The following is a 21,028-nucleotide window of genomic DNA, read 5'->3' on the forward strand; positions in this document are numbered from 1 at the left end:
CAGATTGAGCAGGGAGGTGACCTGCAGCCCTTCACTATACAAACACGCCCCTTCCATAGACCTGCATTGAGAGGGTGTAACGGAACAAGGGGCGTGGCTATGCAAGCACAACCCTCGCTCCAATCGTTCGGAACACTAGGGCAGCAGAGTACCCCTTTAATGGGTTAATCATTAGCGGTGAGTTCTGGCTTCTTATAGCTCCTAAGCTCTAAATCCCATATGGGGCACAGGGCGTAAATGTACTGCATGTTCTTAAAGGAGTTCTGTAGTAAAAAAATAACCAACGGATAGGGGACAAATTATAGATCGCGGGGGTCTGACTGCTGGGACCCCCTGCGATCTCTTGTACGAGGCCCTGACAGTCCGCAGAAAGAGGGCGAGCCAACCCCTGCACAGAGTGGTGGCCAAAACGCCCCCTCCATGTATCCCATAGAAATACATGAAGAGGGAGCTTTGGCAGCTGCTTCCTGTGGGGGTCAGATCGCCTGCTTCCTGCAAACTGCTGGGCCCCCATACAGGAGATAGCGGGGGATCCCAGCTGTCAGGCATCTGCAATCTATAACTTATGGTATTTTACACTGCACTAGTCCTTTAAGGGTAAATATTAAACATCCCCAATAATCCTGATCTGATGGTGACCGCACACACATACCTGTATCTGTAGAGGAGCCGTGTGCTTACAGGACCTGCGATGATGTCACCGTCATGTGATCAGTCACAGGGAGGAGGAGGAGTCACATGATCAGGGGCTGCTGCTCTGAGAGATCTCCACACACAACGGCAGTGACTGCCCCAACAGGACCTGTTCTGTATCTGCTACATGCTGGGATGATGTCACAATCATGTGACCAGTACCCATTGGGGGGGGGGGGGGAGTTTAGCAGTATAGATGTGACTGTGGCTGAAGGACCTGTGGGGTGGATCATGTGACAGGAGTGGGCGGGGTTGAGCAGTATTGGAGAGGAGATTGTAGTTGAAGGACCTGTGATAATGGTCATGTGACAGCAGAGTCCTGCATACTCTGAGCAGATGAGCCTAGAGCAGCAGCCCCTGATCATGTGACTCCTCCTCCTCCACGTGACTGATCACATGACGGTGACATCATCGCAGGTCCTGTAAGTACACGGCTCCTCTACAGATACAGGTATGTGTGTTCTCTCCCTGTCAGGATTCTCTGACGTCCCTCCAGCAGCACAGATGGTATATTCCTCCCCCCGCACACTGGTATGACCCATACATTGTACTGACAATAAAACCTTACAAGGGTTAATCGCCCCCCTCCCCTATATAGAGGCCGATCCCCTCATCCTGGGATTTCTCCTTTGGGGATTATTTTTATGTATTTTTGTGTTTTTTACTTTAATATTATTTTATCTTTGCTCCTGGTGAGAGAAGGGTTAATATATTGTCTTGTTTCTGCTGCTGTTTGTGTTATTCCGCCATCTTTACTCATTTCCTATATCTCCGCCCAGTTGGCCCCCAGCTAGAAGCCCCGCCCTCCTGTCCTTGTGGCCCTATTCCTGTTATGTCTTTACCTCTAATATGTCAGGTTCTTCTTCTCCTTCTGGTTCTCTCCCCGCGGTGTCCACATGTCTCCCCGGCCGCCGCCATCTTGTAGAAGGAGGTTTATGGAGAACTGGGCCGACTCCTCTGTGGATCCAGGCTCTGCCGACACGCCCCCTCCCATAGACATGAATGGAGGGGGTGTGGCTGTGATGTCGCGAGGGGGCGTGGCTGTGACATCACGAGGGAGTGTGGCTGTGACATCACGAGGGGTGTGGCTGTGACATCACGAGGGTGTGTGGCTGTGACATCACGAGGGGGTGTGGCTGTGACGTCACAAGGGGTGTGGCTGTGACATCACGAGGGGGTGTGGCTGTGACATCACACGGGGGTGTGGCTGTGACATCAGGAGGGTGTGTGACTGTGACATCACGAGGGGGTGTGGCTGTGACATCACAAGGGGGTGTGGCTGTGACATAATGAGGGGTTGTGGCTGTGACATCACGAGGGGGTGTGGCTGTGACATCACGAGGGGGTGTGGCTGTGACATCACAAGGGGTGTGGCTGTGACATCACGAGGGGGTGTGGCTGTGACATCACGAGGGGGTGTGGCTGTGACATCACGAGGAGGTGTGGCTGTGACATCACGAGGGGGTGTGGCTGTGACATGACACAATGAACCCCTATAAAGGTGACTCCGCCCCCAGACATCTTCTCCTCTCTCTGGGGGAGGGGACAGACATTGATCTATAGATAAAATATAGTAAAATGATACATTAACCCTTCATCTCCCACATCCTATAAATCTTCCCATCTCCTCCGGCTCTGGTGTCCAAGGTGATAGATTAGTCGCCATCCATGAGTCTCATGATAGATTCTACCAGACGTGGCCCCCGTGGATGTGATTCCAGGATCCTGTGGAGTCGCCGTCCTGTTGTGTCCTCCAGCGTGTTCTCTGCTATATTGCTGGGTCATGTGATTGGTCGTCCATTCCCGCCTTATGCTCCTCCCCCCCCTTGTTTCCCTTCACCCTCTATCCTCCCTTTTCCTTCTCTCTTCTTTTCGTTTACCTTCTTGTCTTTCTTTTCGTGTTCTCGGTGTTTGTTCTTCTGTATTTGATTCTTTGCCGCCAAAGATTCTGAAAGATTTTCTGGAAAATTTCCGAGGACGTCATCATAGAGGAGAACTCATCCGAAATCATTGTGACTATAATGTCTCCTCAGATGTTTCCCCAGATTATCTCCAGGAAATGGATTTTATTTCTCCATAGAATCTGGTGCGGTTTATCATCGTCTCCTCTTCTTCCCTTCAGGTTTCTCCAATCCAGGATCCTCTGCTGATATCTTCTATATAAGAGAATTCTCTTGGATGACCCATCAACCATGGAGAGAGACAGGAACAAGATGGCCGACAGGATCATAAACCTCACCATACAGATACTCTTCCGGCTTACTGGAGAGGTGAGGGATTCTGGGAGTGATGTCACATGACCTCATTCTTATCTATGTAATAACAGATGGATATGACTGGAGAGGTGAGGGATTCTGGGAGTGATGTCACATGACCTCATTCTTATCTATGTAATAACAGATGGATATGACTGGAGAGGTGAGGGATTCTGGGAGTGATGTCACATGACCTCATTCTTATCTATGTAATAACAGATGGATATGACTGGAGAGGTGAGGGATTCTGGGAGTGATGTCACATGACCTCATTCTTATCTATGTAATAACAGATGGATATGACTGGAGAGGTGAGGGATTCTGGGAGTGATGTCACATGACCTCATTCTTATCTATGTAATAACAGATGGATATGACTGGAGAGGTGAGGGATTCTGGGAGTGATGTCACATGACCTCATTCTTATCTATGTAATAACAGATGGATATGACTGGAGAGGTGAGGGATTCTGGGAGTGATGTCACATGACCACATTCTTATCTATGTAATAACAGATGGATATGACTGGAGAGGTGAGGGATTCTGGGAGTGATGTCACATGACCTCATTCTTATCTATGTAATAACAGATGGATATGACTGGAGAGGTGAGGGATTCTGGGAATGTATGTAGTGATATTAATGTATCTCTCCATACACAGGATTACACAGTAGTGAAGAAGTCCTCTAGTGGGCGCTGTCGGGCCCCTGTGTGTGAAGGATGGGGAAGAACCCTGAGTCCAATCCTGGGGCCCCCACCTCACTCCCTGATACATGAGGAAATGGATGAACAGAAGATCCTAGAACTGATCAACAAGATGATGGAGCTGCTGACTGCAGAGGTGACCCTGCTGGGACATTATACAGTAATGGAGGGGTCTGGTGATGACTGGAGAGGTGACACTGCTGGGACATTATACAGTAGTGGAGGGGTCTGGTGATGACTGGAGAGGTGACCCTGCTGGGACATTATACAGTAATGGAGGGGTCTGGTGATGACTGGAGAGGTGACACTGCTGGGACATTATACAGTAATGGAGGTGTCTGGTGATGACTGGAGAGGTGACACTGCTGGGACATTATACAGTAATGGAGGGGTCTGGTGAAGACTGGAGAGGTGACCCTGCTGGGACATTAAACAGTAATGGAGGGGTCTGGTGATGACTGGAGAGGTGACACTGCTGGGACATTATACAGTAATGGAGGGGTCTGGTGATGACTGGAGAGGTGACACTGCTGGGACATTAAACAGTAATGGAGGGGTCTGGTGATGACTGGAGAGGTGACACTGCTGGGACATTATACAGTAATGGAGGGGTCTGGTGATGACTGGAGAGGTGACACTGCTGGGACATTATACAGTAATGGAGGGGTCTGGTGATGACTGGAGAGGTGACACTGCTGGGACATTATACAGTAATGGAGGGGTCTGGTGATGACTGGAGAGGTGACACTGCTGGGACATTATACAGTAATGGAGGGGTCTGGTGATGACTGGAGAGGTGACACTGCTGGGACATTATACAGTAATGGAGGGGTCTGGTGATGACTGGAGAGGTGACACTGCTGGGAATGCTGGGACATTTATACAGTAATGGAGGGGTCTGGTGATGACTGGAGAGGTGACACTGCTGGGACATTATACAGTAATGGAGGGGTCTGGTGATGACTGGAGAGGTGACACTGCTGGGACATTATACAATAATGGAGGGGTCTGGTGATGACTGGAGAGGTGACACTGCTGGGACATTATACAGTAATGGAGGGGTCTGGTGATGACTGGAGAGGTGACACTGCTGGGACATTATACAGTAATGGAGAGGTCTGGTGATGACTGGAGAGGTGACACTGCTGGGACATTATACAGTAATGGAGGGGTCTAGTGATGACTGGAGAGGTGACACTGCTGGGACATTATACAGTAATGGAGGGGTCTGGTGATGACTGGAGAGGTGACACTGCTGGGACATTATACAGTAATGGAGGGGTCTGGTGATGACTGGAGAGGTGACACTGCTGGGACATTATACAGTAATGGAGGGTCTGGTGATGACTGGAGAGGTGACACTGCTGGGACATTATACAGTAATGGAGGGGTCTGGTGATGACTGGAGAGGTGACACTGCTGGGACATTATACAGTAATGGAGGGGTCTGGTGATGACTGGAGAGGTGACACTGCTGGGACATTATACAGTAATGGAGGGGTCTGGTGATGACTGGAGAGGTGACACTGCTGGGAATGCTGGGACATTATACAGTAATGGAGGGGTCTGGTGATGACTGGAGAGGTGACACTGCTGGGACATTATACAGTAATGGAGGGGTCTGGTGATGACTGGAGAGGTGACACTGCTGGGACATTATACAGTAATGGAGGGGTCTGGTGATGACTGGAGAGGTGACACTGCAGGGACATTATACAGTAATGGAGGGGTCTGGTGATGACTGGAGAGGTGACACTGCTGGGACATTATACAGTAATGGAGGGGTCTGGTGATGACTGGAGAGGTGACACTGCTGGGAATGCTGGGACATTATACAGTAATGGAGGGGTCTGGTGATGACTGGAGAGGTGACACTGCTGGGACATTATACAGTAATGGAGGGGTCTGGTGATGACTGGAGAGGTGACACTGCTGGGACATTATACAGTAATGGAGGGGTCTGGTGATGACTGGAGAGGTGACACTGCTGGGACATTATACAGTAATGGAGGGGTCTGGGGATGACTGGAGAGGTGACACTGCTGGGAATGCTGGGACATTATACAGTAATGGAGGGGTCTGATGACTGGAGAGGTGACACTGCTGGGACATTATACAGTAATGGAGGGGTCTGGTGATGACTGGAGAGGTGACACTGCTGGGAATGCTGGGACATTATACAGTAACACCACTGGAGGGGTCGGGGTGATGACTGTATCATTATGTGTCAGGTTCCTATAAGGTGTCAGGACGTGGCGGTCTATTTCTCCATGGAGGAGTGGGAGTATGTAGAAGGACACAAGGATCAGTACAAGGATCAGGTCATGATGGAGGATCAGCAGCCCCTCACATCACCAGGTAATAGACATGACTATATACACACGTCCTCTCATTATTTGTATGTAAAGAATGAATTCAGTCTCTGTATGTGTTCCCTACAGTCAGATCCAGTAAGAGAACAGCACCAGAGAGGTGTCCCCGTCCTCTTCTTCCACAGGATGATCAGGTAGATGGAGATATTCCCTATGATCTGTAGAAGGGCTGTGAAGCTCTTGTGGTCGGTCCCCTCACCCTCCATGACTCCTCATCTCCTGCTCATCTATAACATCCCACGTGACTTCTCCTACTGTCTGATGACTTTTACTATATTTCTTCCACATCTTATGAATCAGGGAGAAGATCGGAACAATATTAATGCTCCAGAGACAGATGTGAACGGTGATAAGCAGTATAAGGAGAACATTCCTACAGAGAAAGATCTGATCTATATTAATGCTACAGACATAAAGAAAGAAGAAGAAGAAACATATGTGAGCGATGAGGAGCAGTATAAGGAGGACATTCCTACAGAGAAAGATCTGATCTATATTAATGCTACAGACATAAAGGAGGAAGAAGAGACAGATGTGAGCGGTGATGAGCAGTATATGGAGGACATTCCTACAAGGAAAAATCTGATCTATAGTAATACTACAGACTTAAGGGAAAAAGAAGAAGAGACAGATATGAGCAGTGATGAGCAGTATAAGGAGGACATTCCTACAGGTAATCACCCAGGTGAATAGTAACGTCACAGATTCTGCTCTGTCACCGAATGTAATACGGCATTTTTTTAAAGGGGTACTCCGATGAAAAACTATTTTTTAATCAACTGGTGCTAAGTTATAAGTTAGAATTGTAAATTACTTCTATTTATAAATAGTTATCCTTCCAGTACTAATCAGCTGCTGTATGCTCCAGGGGAAGTTGTGTAGTAATTTCCAGTTTGACCACACTGCTCTCCGCTGCCACCTCTGTCCATGTCAGCAACTGTCCAGAGCAGGAGAGATTAGATAGATAGATGTGGCAGAGAACCAAGCCATAGAGGAGGATGTTACAGATGGACTGTCCCAGGGGTTCATCCAAAATCTAGTTGAGGCCCCTGGGATTGGTGAGTTGAGGCCCCTGGGATTGGTGAGTTGGGGCCCCTGGGATTGGTGAGTTGAGGCCCCTGGGATTGGTGAGTTGGGGCCCCTGGGATTGGTGAGTTGGGGCCCCTGGGATTGGTGAGTTGGGGCCCCTCGGATTGGTGAGTTGAGGCCCCTGGGATTGGTGAGTTGGGGCCCCTGGGATTGGTGAGTTGGGGCCCCTGGGATTGGTGAGTTGGGGCCCCTGGGATTGGTGAGTTGGGGCCCCTGGGATTGGTGAGTTGAGGCCCCTGGGATTGGTGAGTTGAGGCCCCTGGGATTGGTGAGTTGAGGCCCCTGGGATTGGTGAGTTGAGGCCCCTGGGATTGGTGAGTTGAGGCCCCTGGGATTGGTGAGTTGAGGCCCCTTATCCAAAGTAACTTATAGAGAATCTGACCCCTTGTTCTCCACACTAAAGCCAATATACGGGGTTATAGTGGGGTAAACAGCTTTACAAAGAGGGGTCACTTACTCACATCCGTTTAGTATATGCAGAGTTCCGGCGCTGTAATCTTTAGCTGCATTGCTACGTTGTGAGAGATTGTTCTGTATTACAAACTGGAGAAATGTGAATTCCACGAAGGTCACAAACGTTTTCCACCCTGAAAGCTGCCGTCACCACAGCTCCCATCCTGGGTCACCACAACCCAGCTTTCCCATTCATACGATGCGTCTGAGACAGAATAGGTGTCTCACCTTCCTACCCCAGAGAGACCATTTTATCCTTATAGCTTTATTACCAGGAAACGTTCCTCAGTGGCCATCATTTGTCCCTCAAGGAGTGGCCGCACTTGTCTGTGGGTACTACCGGACCTATTCTAATTCTTATGGAGCACAAACACTTCATTTACCTCCCTGCGGCCAAATGTTTATCTCTAGGACAGGCTAGGTGGGCTCTCTTCTTCTTCTCCCCATTTTATTATGTGTCTCCTTTCTTCTTGGCACTAAGAACACTAAGGCCGGGTTCAAATGGCTGAAAATGTGCAGAATGAACACCCAGAAATCATGGACGGACATTCCGCACATTTAAATGATCCGATGCAATCACTACACCTGACTACACCTTGCCGGGGTCGAATTATGAGGTCTGCAGTATCCTTGACTCCCATATGTCCAGGGGCGGCCTCCAGTATCTAATCCACTGGAAAGGCTATGGGCCAGAGGAACGGTCCTGGGTTCCAGCTACAGATGTACGTTCTCCTGCCCTTCTTCGTGCCTTTCATGCTTAATCCCTTCACAAATCTGTTGCTCCCCTATGTGGAGGGTTTGTTTAGAGGTGGGTACTGTGAGGGCTCTTGTCTTGCCTTTGCTCCACTTCTGGTTTCTCAGACAACAAAATCTTAGCTGATATTAATGAGCACCTCTTTATTTCCCTGGCTACCTTTCAATCAGCCATTCTCTTCCCTGCTGGGTCCTGGCTATTTAACAGCAACAGTTCAAAGACCACGCAAGGGCAGAGGCAGTCTGATCTCCAAGCGCATTAATGTTGTTCCTGATTGTGATTCCATGTATGACCCTGGCCTGGCTGACATCCACTCTGGTTCCCAATCCTGGTTCTGACTTTTGGGTGTCCTGACCGGCTATTCCTGAGTACCAGCTTTGGTTTCTGACCCTGGCTGTGTGTTTGACCTGGTTTTCGCTATAGTTTATTTTTGTATTTTTTATTATTTTGACCTCATAAAGATGCAGCCAATTTTCATTTTTTGCGATCCCTCCACCCATTGAAGCAGACAGGCTCCCTGTCATCAGCTGACTAGTGATGTCAGGTCTCGGCCGCATTGCAACCTGGGAAAAATCCGAGACAACAGTCATTTTGTATGCTGTTAAAAATAAATGTGGTGAAAATCACAGAAGAATTGTGAGAAAACCGTCACACACAGGTACAGACACTGTATTATGGACTACACTAACTTTACAGCCCCTGTAGCATAGGAAAAAAACAATTCCTGGAATACCCCTTTAAGGCTGTGTTCATACATTGCATTTTTGCCATCATTTTCCAAAATTGCTTTAAAATTATTCTTTTCCCATAGTTGCGCAAATTGCCCAAAAAAAGAGGTAACCTTGGAAACGTGTGAACTCGTCTGAAGACTTCAAATCTTCAGAAAACAACTGAAGATTACATTTTGGGAATATTTATCTAAAAAACACTCACCTTGAATAAGAAAGTGCCCTGATAAGTTCCATAAGGTATGGGGGGGCCGGGGTGGTTCTCCCTCGGCTTTCACCTCTTTTCTGTCCTCCGCACTCTTGGCTCCTCCTTTTAACCCTTTCCTCTTCTGTCTTTCTCCTTCCTTTCTTCCTTTTCTGGTGGGTAGTGTGGGGGGTCCCTCTGCTCCAGTCAGGGAATTCTTTCCAGCTCAGTCTAGGGTCCTACCCTATCCGTGGTGGCTCAGGAGGCGTTACCTGTTCAAGTTTAAAGTGTTACTCCGCCCACAGACATCTTATCCCCATCTTATAAGGGGATAAGATGTCTGATTGTGGGGGTCCTGCCGCTGGGACCCCCTGCGATCTGCGTGAAGCACCAGGCATTCGAAACAGTATGTTTAGAACGCTGGGATTGGGTGGCCCGAGATGTGAGCTCATGCCACGCCCCCTCGCGACGCCATGTCACGCCCGCTCCCATAGACATGAATCATAATCACAACCACTGCCACCCAAACCAAGCATTCTGAAAACAAACTTTCTGCCTGGAGATCATGGAGGGTCCCAGTTGCAGGACCCCCGTGATCAAACATCTTATGCCCTATCCTTTTTTGTTGTATTTGTTTTTAAAAAGTGGTAAAACGTAACGGAAACTATGCAAATTAGATATCGCAGTGATTGTATGGACCTGACTTATATTTAATGCACAGGTAATACAATGTAAGATCGGTCCCACAAAAAAACAAGCTCTAAAACCCAGTGTAGATGGAAATATAAGAGTTATGGCTATAAGGAGAGGAGGAAAAAAACACAAAATCTTAAATGTCCTGGGTTGTTAAGGGGTTAATACTGAAAAATAAAATCTGTGTTATTCTCTGCAGATTCTTGTACCAGGAGATCAGAGGAGAATCTTATATCTTCAGATTATAAAGCAGATGATGATATCACACAAGATACATATGAAGAACATTCCATTATCCCAGATACACCCTCAGCCCTTCACAGCCAAGATCTGTCATCTCATCCTTATATACAGGTCCTGTCTTCTCAGTCATCACAGGATGTTCAGCAAAATAAAGGTCACAGAAGGAATGATGGACATCAAAGAGATCACACAGGAGAGAAACCATATTCATGCTCAGAATGTGGGAAATGTTTTACTGGGAAATCAAGTCTTGTTAGACATAAAAGAACTCACACAGGAGAGAAACCATTTTCATGCTCAGAATGTGGGAAATGTTTTACTCAGAAATCGCAGCTTGTTCAACATAAAAGAACTCACACAAGAGAGAAGCCATTTTCATGCTCAGAATGTGGGAAATGTTTTACTAAGAAATCACAGCTTGTTCAACATAAAAGAACTCACACAGGGGAGAAGCCATATTCATGTTCAGAATGTGGAAAATGTTTTCCTGGGAAAAAAAATCTTGTTCAACATAAAAGAACTCACACAGGGGAGAAGTCATATTCATGTTCAGAATGTGGAAAATGTTTTCCTGGGAAAACAAATCTTGTTCAACATCAAAGAACTCACACAGGAGAGAAGCCATTTTCATGCTCAGAATGTGGAAAATGTTTTACTCAGCAAACAAGTCTTCTTAGACATCAAATAACTCACACGGGGGAGAACTCATTTTCATGCTCAGAATGTGGAAAATGTTTTCCTGGGAAAACATATCTTGTTCAACATCAGAGAACTCACACAGGGGAGAAGCCATTTTCATGTTCAGAATGTGAGAAATGTTTTACTATTAAAGCAAATCTTGCTGTACATCAAAGAACTCACACAGGGGAGAAACCATTTTCATGTTCAGAATGTAGAAAGTGTTTTACTGACACATCAGGTCTTCTTAGACATCAAAGAACTCACACAGGGGAGAAGCCATTTTCGTGTTTAGAATGTGGGAAATGTTTTACTCGGAAATCAGCTTTTCTTCAGCATCAAAGAATTCACACAGTAAAGAAGCCAATTCAGAGCTGTAAATGATGCAGATAACACATCTATATATTAACCCCTTAACAACGCAGGACATAAATGTACGTCCTGGTGAGGTGGTACTTAATGCACCAGGACGTACATTTACGTCCTATACATAACCGCAACGTAAATGTAGGACGTTCATGCGCGGCTGGTCCCGGCTGCTGATAGCAGCCAGGGACCCGCCAGTAATTGCCAACATCCGCGATTGCGCGGATGTTCTCCATTAACCCCTCAGAATGCGGTCACTAAAATGGATGATCGGATTATCCGCAGCGCTGCTGCGGCGATCTGATCATTCAGAATGGCAGACGAAGGTCCCCTGACCTGTCTCCACTGCCTTCCATGGGTCTTCTGCTCTGGTCTGCGATTGAGCAGACAATACAAGAAGATCACCGATAACACTGATCAGTGCAATGCCCTATGCATAGCACTGAACAGTATTAGCAATCCTATGATTGCTATGAATAGTCCCCTATGGGGACTATTTAAAGTGTAAAAATAAAAGTAAAAAAAGTAAAAAAAAAAAATGTGAAAACCCCTCCCCCAATAAAAATGTAAGTTGTCCCATTTTCCCTTTTTCACCCCCAAAAAGTAAAATAGATAAATAATTTATATACATATTTGGTATCGCCGCGTGCGTAAATATCTGAACTATTAAAATAAAATGTTAATGATACCATACGGTGAACGTAAAAAAAAAATAGTCAAATTGCTGCTTTATTTTATAACATTTTATTTAAAAAAAAATTATAAAAAAGTATTAAGTCTTATATAAGCAAATATGGTATCAATAAAAAGTTCAGATCACGGTGCAAAAAATTAGACCACATACCGCCACTTATACGGAAAAATGAAAAAGTTATAGGTCTTCAAAATAGGCGGATTTTAAACGTACTAATTTGGTTAAGAAGTTTGCTGGTTTTTTTAAGCGCAACAGTAATAGAAAAGTATATAACCATGGGTATCATTTTAATCGTATTGACCCAAAGAATAAAGAACACGTCATTTTTACCGTAAATTGTACAGCGTGAAAACGAAACCTTCCAAAATTTGCAAAATTGCTGTGTTCTTTTCAATTTTCCCACACAAATAGTAATCTTTTGGTTGCGCCATACATTGTATTGTAAAGTGAGTGATGTCATTACAACGGACAACTGATCGCACAAAAAACAAGCCTCATACTAGTCTGTGGATGAAAATATAAGAGTTATGATTTTTTGAAGGCGAGGAGGAAAAAACGAAAACGTAAAAATAAAATTGTCTGAGTCCTTAAGGGGTTAACCATGTACATAGGATATCTGACATTTATACATATATCATATACTGCATCTCCAAACTTGTTCCCAATTGGTAATAAAAGTTTTCTTTCTTATATGATTTATTATTCTTATATCCATCTCCGCACACTGGACTTATAATAAATGTAATATTGTCCCTGACGTTGTATATAGGGAATGTAACGCGTCAGTGTTGTCCCCGCCCCCTTCTCATTATGATTATAGAGACTTTAATTCAAGGCATCAGACAAGATCCGCGCGTCTCCCTTGAAGATCGTCTCTTCTGAACATAAGACGCTGCAGATACTTTTATTTATCACAAACCCTAGACCAGCGTTTCCCGTCTTGACGTCTATTTTCGGTCTCAGATCATAAAATCCATTTTTCTATATGAGAAGTCGTCAATATGTCAGCGTCCCCCGGGTTCAGTAAACATCGGTGTAATTCTTTTCCTTTTCTTTGTCCTCCCCGGGGTATAAAATCCCTAGAGATCTGATCACATCTGGTACAAGATCTCTTTACTTCACACTTTGCGCCATTATTACACGGATTGAAGACCCAGTTACACGCTCGTAAATTCCCATATATGTCGTGGATTGGAAGGAAAAAGGTTCTTAAATCTTATATTTACCAATAATATTTTATATTTTTACAGTCTGTCCCTATCATAGTACGGAATTGTTATTTTTCTTCTATCCGATGGTTATTTAGTAATTTTGTTATGATTCAGAAGAGACCACGTGTCCCGTATAGACGCTCACCCTGAAGACATTAGACGGCGGTTTTGTGTTTCCGGATTTACACACTTATTATAAAGCTTTTCCTTCGTCTGAATTATTAGAGCTCGTTCACTCTTCTTTTTCTCATCCTCCCCTTTATATTCCTCCTCATGTGGATATGGAATTCTCCTCAGTCCCTCCTTCTATAGGGCCCATTTTGTGGCCCCCGCACTCCTCCTTTAGGTACAACAAGAGTATCGTACAGCACCAGGCTTGTATTAAAAATTGTAGAACTTTATTGGGTCATGGATAAACAGAACATACACAGCCGACACGTTTCGTACCTACACTAGGTCCTTAATCATGGCATACAAAACATTCAAATAACTCTGCTTTCATATTAAAAGTTACAAGTCACATGATCACCCTGAATTTCACTGGTAAAATCTGAAATGGCCAAACGGGAAGGGAACTGCTCATAGTACAAATAAGAAGAAAAATGAAGAACATGGAAAGACACCATTGAAATACACAATATAACCTGTAATATCACCCTCAGAAAAAGTTTATATAAAATATGTAGAATTATGTAACATAAATTTAGTTATACATAGTTAAAAATTTAATTACCACAGACTCTAAAGGGAGCGGAAAAAAGACGTGTAACACTCCTTGCCTTATATTCATACGTCGCAGTTGCCGAGTGTCCAATTTGAAAATCCAAAATGACTCTCGATTCAGGAGCGTCCGTCTGGTATCCCCTCCCCTAGGATGTCCGTGGACTTTATTTATACCCATAATTTCCAAAGATGTCGTCACCCCTTTATGTACATCCCTAAAATGTCTGAATATGGAGGACACATTAAATTGAGACCCTTTTGTATGAGAGATTTGCCTCCTGATCCTACTGTTTAGTGCATTAGAAGTGCAGCCTACGTATTGTAAGTGACAGGTGGTTCATGTGGATAAATATAGAACATTCATAGTATCAACATTAATGTCATTTCTTCACTAAAAGAGTAAAATCTATCTGACACTCGTATATGGCCGCACGTAATGCACTGACTGTGCACATTTCCAGCTACCCAGGAAATTTAAAGGGGTTCTCTGCCCATAGACATCTCTTCCCATATCCAAAGGATAGGGGTTAAGATGTCTGATCTCTGGGGTCCCGGCACTTTGGACCCAGGCAATCTCCCTGCTACACCCGGCGTTCGTTTAGAGCGTCGGAGGCTCATGACGTCACGGTCACGCCCCATTCGTAAGATCACAGCCACACCCCCTCAATGCAAGTCCATAGACTTGCATTCAGGGGGCGTGACTGCGACATCGCGAGCAGGGCGTGACCTTGACGTTACAACCTCCGCCCGCATCGCCAGTCATCCGACACGGAGCGAAGTTCGCTCCATGCACCGGATGTCTGGGGTCCCCAGCACCTGGACCCCGCGATCAGACATGTCTTGGGGCAGAGTACCCCTTTAGCCAAGTTGGTTGCGTTTTTTTCTTTCTGGGATCTACAAAAATACTTGGTGAAACCTTAGAACCCAGAGAGGGGCCCCGTTTGGCTACTGCTTACAGCTGATTCAAAGAAAATCCCTTCAAAACGGAGTCCGGCTCTAAAATAGGTCGATATTTTCTCATAATCTTCTTTATGGCAAAAAAGCTGCCGACTATAGGGAGTAATAAATCTGGGGACGGTTTATTTGTCTTCATATTAACATTTGATCGGTTACTTTTCTGTGCAGGAAATTAATGCCTTTGATTCATTATAACTTCTCTTTTTTAACCTTGAATGCAGCGATATAGATTCCCTATAAATGTTTCTGTTTCCGACCAATTTGGCCTGAGTGTCACCCACTCCCCATATGGGATATTTATATTACATGTATTGGATGCAGGAAGAGGCTTGTGAGGTGATATTCCCTGTTATCTCTTTACTGTAGGGTGAGGCCTGGATTTTATCGTCCTTGTCTGAAAGAAAAAAAAAATTTTTTTAAGTTATGTCTTTGCTTGATTTTTTTAAAATTATTTTTTAAATCAACCGGTGCCAGAAAGTTAAACAGATTTGTAAATTACTTCTATTTCAAAATCTTTGTTATAAAAAAAAAAAAAATCTTAATCCTTCCAGTACTTATCAGCTGTGCTTATCAAAGTGCTCTCTGCTGACACCTCTGTTCATGTTAGGAACTGTTCAGAGCCAGAGCAAATCCCCATAGCAAACCTCTCCTGCTCTGGACAGTTCCTGACATGGACAGAGGTGTCAGCAGAGAGCACTGTTGTCAGACTGGAAAGAACTACACAACTTCCTGTGGAGCATACAGCAGCAAAGTACTGGAAGGATTGAGATTTTTAAATAGAAGTAATTAACAAATTTGATTAACTTTCTGGCACCGAGTACCCCTTTAAAGTTTAGACTAACAAAGCTCATCAATGATTCCTCTGTATCCTTCGATGAGTACCAAGTCATCAATGTAACGACCTTTCCATTTTATACTATTGGCATTGGGGTCACTAGGAGCAGAGATGTATTGTTCCACCCAACATATCATGTAGATATTAGAATATCAAGGGGAGTATTTCGCCCCCATGGCAGCTCCCCTGACCTGAAGAAAAAACTTCATTATACATAAAGAAATTATTTTCTCTTCAGGTCAGGGGAGTATCGGCTGTATATATATATATCCAGATGTCTCGCTAAGGCTTTCAGGCTCTTTGCTGGGAATAGATGGATATAAAGACGTTACGTCACATGTAGCCCATGAATGACCCTCCTCACTTGTCATCTGATGCATCATCTCCAAAACGTGTTTGGTGTCCCTGATGGTGGGTGTAACGTGTACTAAAGGCTGGAGGTAATTGTCCAAGCAATCTCCCCCCTAGTGCACCAACACCAGTCACTATAGGTCACATGGGAGGGGGAAATACCCCTTTATGTACATTTAGGAGAGAATAGAAGACCCGGGTTACAGGCGTCTCCACATACAAAAATTCTTTCAGTTATTTAGAAGACCCGTTCTGCAGCCTCCTCCAGTATTTTACACATTTTATGTAGGATTACTGTCTAACTTGACATAGGTGGATCGATCCTTTAGTATTTCTACATTTCATTTCTTATATGACTCTGAATTTAGCAGTACCACTGATCCCCCCCCCCCCCCCCCCCCCTGATCCGTTAGATTGGGGTTATCACATAGCGCTACTAAATCTTGAATCTCCTCCCTTGTCAAGTTAGTTTGTAGATTTTCTTTGGAAACTTTTCCATTTAGTTTTACTAAGTCTCTCTCCCCCAATTCATGGTATCTATCCAGCGCTACTGGCCGAGAAGCAACAGGATACAATCCCCGATTGGAAGCGTGAAAGATATTTTACCAATGTCACAATAATCCAAAGCTTCTTGTTGTAATGCATAGAACCACAGTGTATTACATTGATTGCATTGCTCGAAAAAATCTACACATATACCATGTTCAGAGATTATGGGCACACACATAGAAACAGAAGTGCCCAATACTTGCAAGGTCATTTCTCTAGAGTCCTTATCGCGTACCGCAAAGTGTCTGCACAAATTCACGTTCCTTGCTTATCTGTTCACAGCTAATATTGTAGCAAATATATTAAAATTACAAGAGGGAACATAATTAAGACCTCTACTCAACAAAGAGATCTGGGCATCAGACAAGATATAACTGGATAAGTTAAAGGGGTACTCTGCCCCTAGACATCTTATCCCCTATCCAAAGGATAGGGGATAAGACGTCTGATTACGGGGGTCCCGCAGCTGTGGACCCCTGCGATCTCGGCTGTGGCACCCCAGACATCTGGTGCACGGAGCAAACTTGACTGGCGATGCAGGGTGGTGGCTGGTGATATCACGGTCTCGCCCCGTTTGTGACGTCAAGGCTCTGCCCCTTCAATGTAAGTCTATGGAAGGGGATGTGATGGCTGTCACGCCCCCTCCCATAGACTTCCATTAAGGGGGTGTGGTCGAGACCTCATGAGTAGAGTGCCGCCGTGACGTCATGAGCCTCTAGCACTACACCAGACACTCCAAACGAACGCCTGGTGCAGCAGGGTCCCCAGCCGCGGTACCCCTGTGATCAGACATCATATTCCCTATTCTTTGGATAGGGGATAAGATGTCTAGGGGCGGAGTACCCCTTTAATCACAGATTGACTTGGTCGAGAGCTGGGACCGCAGTGGATATCTTATGCTTCCGTCCCGCTCTCCTGGTATGTTCTTAGGGGGAAGCGTTTTTTTATTCCAGCCACTAGGTTCCTTGCTGCTTCCTCCAAAGATTGGGGGTCACCATGCTCCTGCAATTTGAGAATCTTTCCGAGATACCTCTGCCCTGTGTCTTTAAGTATCAGGATGTAAGGGCATACCTGTACACCCTGCGACCGTCAGGGTAAGGAGTTAAATGCCTTTGGGCCACTAACCTGAGGGTGGAAATATACAGGAAGGGCCCCTCGATAATATCCAACTGTTTCCAGCCTGGCCCAAAATGTGGATTGGCAAGAAAACAGATACCAACCTTGCCAGTTGCTTAGGTGTATTATTAATAAGTAACTGATGATTTCAAAGGGTTAAACGCGATTGGGCCACCAACCTAAGGGTGGAAATATAGAGAGTAAGGGCCCTTCCATAATACCCAACTGTATCCAGCCTGGCCCAAACAGTGGATTGGCATTAAAACAGGTGCCAGAACAGGTTTGGTCCCGGCTGGACTCTATTGATTTTGATGCGGGGCCCCTCTCTGTGTATTGGTCGTGTGAGATCAGGAGCTAAAAGTCATTTAAAGGAAAACTGTCAGCTTGCTCCCCCTGCACTAACCAGCAGTACTGGCTGATCCGCCCCACCGTTTGGCCAATATCTTTGTTTTTCCCTATATGCTAATTGAGTGATAACTGGCACAGGCAGCGTTAACTGGCAGTCTGACGTCACCGCCGCCGGCCGCAGCGCCGCCAAGCTCATCACTATTCCTCCCCTCCCGCTCTTCTCCACCCTTTATAATGAAGAGGGAGAGGCGGAGGGATGGTACTGCTGGTTAGTGCGGGGGGAGCAAGCTGACAGTTTTCCTTTAAACCTTTGAAAACACAAGTTACTTATTCAAACAACATAACATGTAAGTAGTTGGCAAGGTTGGCACCTGTTTTCATGCCAATCCACAGTTTGGGCCAGGCTGGATACAGTTGGGTATTATGGAGGGGCCCTTACTCTGCATATTTAAACCCTCAGGTCAGTGGACAATGGCGTGTAACCCCTTAAAATCATCAGTTAATTATTCAAAACCAACTTCATCCTTGTATAAAAAATATGAATCACCACGCCTTTTTAAATAAAATAATGTAAACAAAAAAAGTAAACATATTTGGTATTGCCGGACGGTGGTGTAAACATAAAAAAAATATTGATTTTTGGTCACTTCATAAACCAGAAAAATGAATAAAATTTTTTTTAAAAAAACATGAAAACAAAAGTGGTACCGATAAAAACTTGACTGCACAAAGATTACCCTCATACAGCCCCGTACACGGAAAAATCTAAGAGTGAGGCTAGGTTTCCACCTGGTTTTTTTTTTTTTACAAAAACACCAATAAAAACGCCCATTCTGCCCATTGTGAAAAAACGCTGCGGCCAGATGTTAGGCTGCTTTCACACTATAAAATTCATCCATTTTTTAAGATCCGTTTGATGTTCCGTTAAGAAAACCCTGAAAATCGGCCATTAAACGTCCGTTAGAAAATCTCATCATAGTCTATGTGGTTTTTACATTATCCGTTTTAATCCGTTATTAATGACGGACGTTATTTTGTGACGGGAGAATGAACGGAAGAAACAGCACATGCACCATTTCTCTCGTTACTATCTTCCATCACAAAATAACCTCTGTTATTAATAACGGATTAAAACGGATAATGTAAAAGCCCCATAGACTATAATGGGATTTTCTAACGGACGTTTAATGGCCGATTTTCAGGGTTTTCTTAACGGAACATCAAAAGGATCTTTAAAACGGATGAATTTTATAGTGTGAAAGCCGCCTTAGCTGCAAGTCAATAGAGAACTGCAAAATGCCATATCCACTTGGCGTTTTTCAGTTTGGCGTTTTTTTAATCCTTTTGGCGTTTTTGGGCTCCTTGGCAGTTTTTAAAAAAACGTCCTTTTGTCGAGACGTTTTTTCGGGAAAATCTTGGCGTTTTCCTCCCATAGATACCTTTTTTTATAAAAATTTCGTAGGGTGCCATTAAAAAATTATGATAAAAAAGATACAGTAGTGATGGAAAAAATTGTATTTAACGAAACTTATCTTTTTTATAACAAAATTTTAATTAATTTTTAAACAGGGATCAATTTATGTGGGCGGGTAGGGCACTAAAAATGTAGCCGACAATAATAAAAATATTTATTTTCCCATTGTTTAGGTAGTAATACTACTCCCAGCATAGAACACACTGTTCCATGATGGGAGTAGTAGTTACCTGTACTAATTGACAGTTCGCCCGTTGCGATCCTCCTGTATAATGTATAGATGCGGCCGCTCTTCTATGGTCCCTTGCACTGCCGTATATATACACGTATTCATATTTCCAACAGAGCTGTGATTGGTCAGATGGTTCCAGCCACTCACAACTCTGCAGGAAATATGAAAATGTGTATATATACGTCAGTGCAGGGGACTAGAGATGAGCGAACTTACAGTAAATTTGATTCGTCATGAACTTCTCGGCTCGGCAGTTGATGACTTATCCTGCATAAATTAGTTCAGCTTTCAGGAGTTCCGGTGGGCTGGAAAAGGTGGATACAGTCCTAGGAGACTCTTTCCTAGGACTGTATCCACCTTTTCCAGCCCACCGGAACTCCTGAAAGCTGAACTAATTTATGCAGGATAAGTCATCAACTGCCGAGCCGAGATGTTCGTGACGAATCGAATTTACTGTAAGTTCGCTCATCTCTACAGGGGACCATAGGAGAGCGGCCGCCGCATCCATACATTATACAGGACGATCGGAGCGGGTGTCAGAAGTTACACTAGCTGCGATCTGTCTATTACTGCAGGTACTACAGCTCCCAGCAGAGTGTGCTCCATGTTGGGAGTAGTAGTACCTGCAGTAAGGGACAGATTACAGCGGATGTCACTCCTCCTGACACCCGCTGCGATCCTCCTGATGTGAATGTCGGGATCAGCTGTTCTCAAGGCTACAGAGCCGGGAGAACAGCTGACGCTGAGCTGTAGGTATACATGGTATATCTACTGCCCAGCAAGAACTTACAGTGAGCCTGCAATGTGTATACAGTATACATCGTATATCTACTCCCAGCAAGAACTTACAGTGAGCCTGCAATGTGTATACAGTATACACATTGCTGGCTCACTTAACCCCTTGCTGAGCTGTGCACTATGCGCAAGCCCGGCAAGGAAAGAGTTAACTTACACTGCTGGACAGTGTAGGTTAACCCTTTGGGTTGTATACAGTATATACAGCTATCTATAGATAGCTGTATATAGTGTATACAGAAAATGAAGAAATCCCCTTACCTCCCTCAAGTCCCCGCGGGTCCGTGTAGCTCCGCCCCCTAGTGATGACGTCATTAAGGGCGGAGCTACAGACGGGATCCAGGCTGGGCTCTGTTCACATTGTCCGTTTTGTATAATGTGAACAGACCTTTCTGCCAGTGTCTTACCAGATAGGGAGACTCCAGCTGTTGCTAAACTACAACTCCCAGCATGCCCAGACAGCCAAAGGCTGTCTGGGCATGCTGGGAGTTGTAGTTTTGCACCAATTGGAAGTTCCCTATTTGGGAAGA

General features: G+C 44.9%; 2 protein-coding genes across 3 annotated transcripts in view; one reads left to right on the forward strand and one right to left on the reverse strand.

Annotated features, from left to right (window-relative positions):
- LOC130298278 (uncharacterized) overlaps positions 1-21,028 on the reverse strand; it is a 91,228-nt gene that overhangs the window by 21,036 nt on the left and 49,164 nt on the right. Inside the window, 2 exon segments of the mRNA XM_056551208.1 lie at positions 2,574-2,653; positions 16,769-16,815. Coding sequence (XP_056407183.1) covers positions 2,574-2,653; positions 16,769-16,815 — 127 coding nt within the window.
- On the forward strand, positions 1,123-12,686 carry LOC130298257 (zinc finger protein 436-like). 2 transcript variants are annotated; one of them, XM_056551183.1, is made up of 7 exons: positions 1,123-1,144; positions 2,816-2,963; positions 3,610-3,789; positions 5,885-6,011; positions 6,095-6,159; positions 6,326-6,710; positions 10,126-12,686. In XM_056551183.1, exons 2-7 carry the CDS (start codon positions 2,886-2,888, stop codon positions 11,229-11,231), a joined length of 1,941 nt encoding a protein of 646 aa, XP_056407158.1. In that variant the 5' UTR covers positions 1,123-1,144; positions 2,816-2,885; the 3' UTR covers positions 11,232-12,686. The 2 variants fall into 2 exon arrangements, with proteins under 2 accessions (XP_056407158.1, XP_056407159.1); XM_056551184.1 differs by having other exon boundaries at positions 6,326-6,698; positions 10,126-12,685.

This window comes from Hyla sarda (assembly GCF_029499605.1).
Source record: "Hyla sarda isolate aHylSar1 chromosome 1 unlocalized genomic scaffold, aHylSar1.hap1 SUPER_1_unloc_7, whole genome shotgun sequence".
NCBI lineage: Eukaryota > Metazoa > Chordata > Amphibia > Anura > Hylidae > Hyla > Hyla sarda.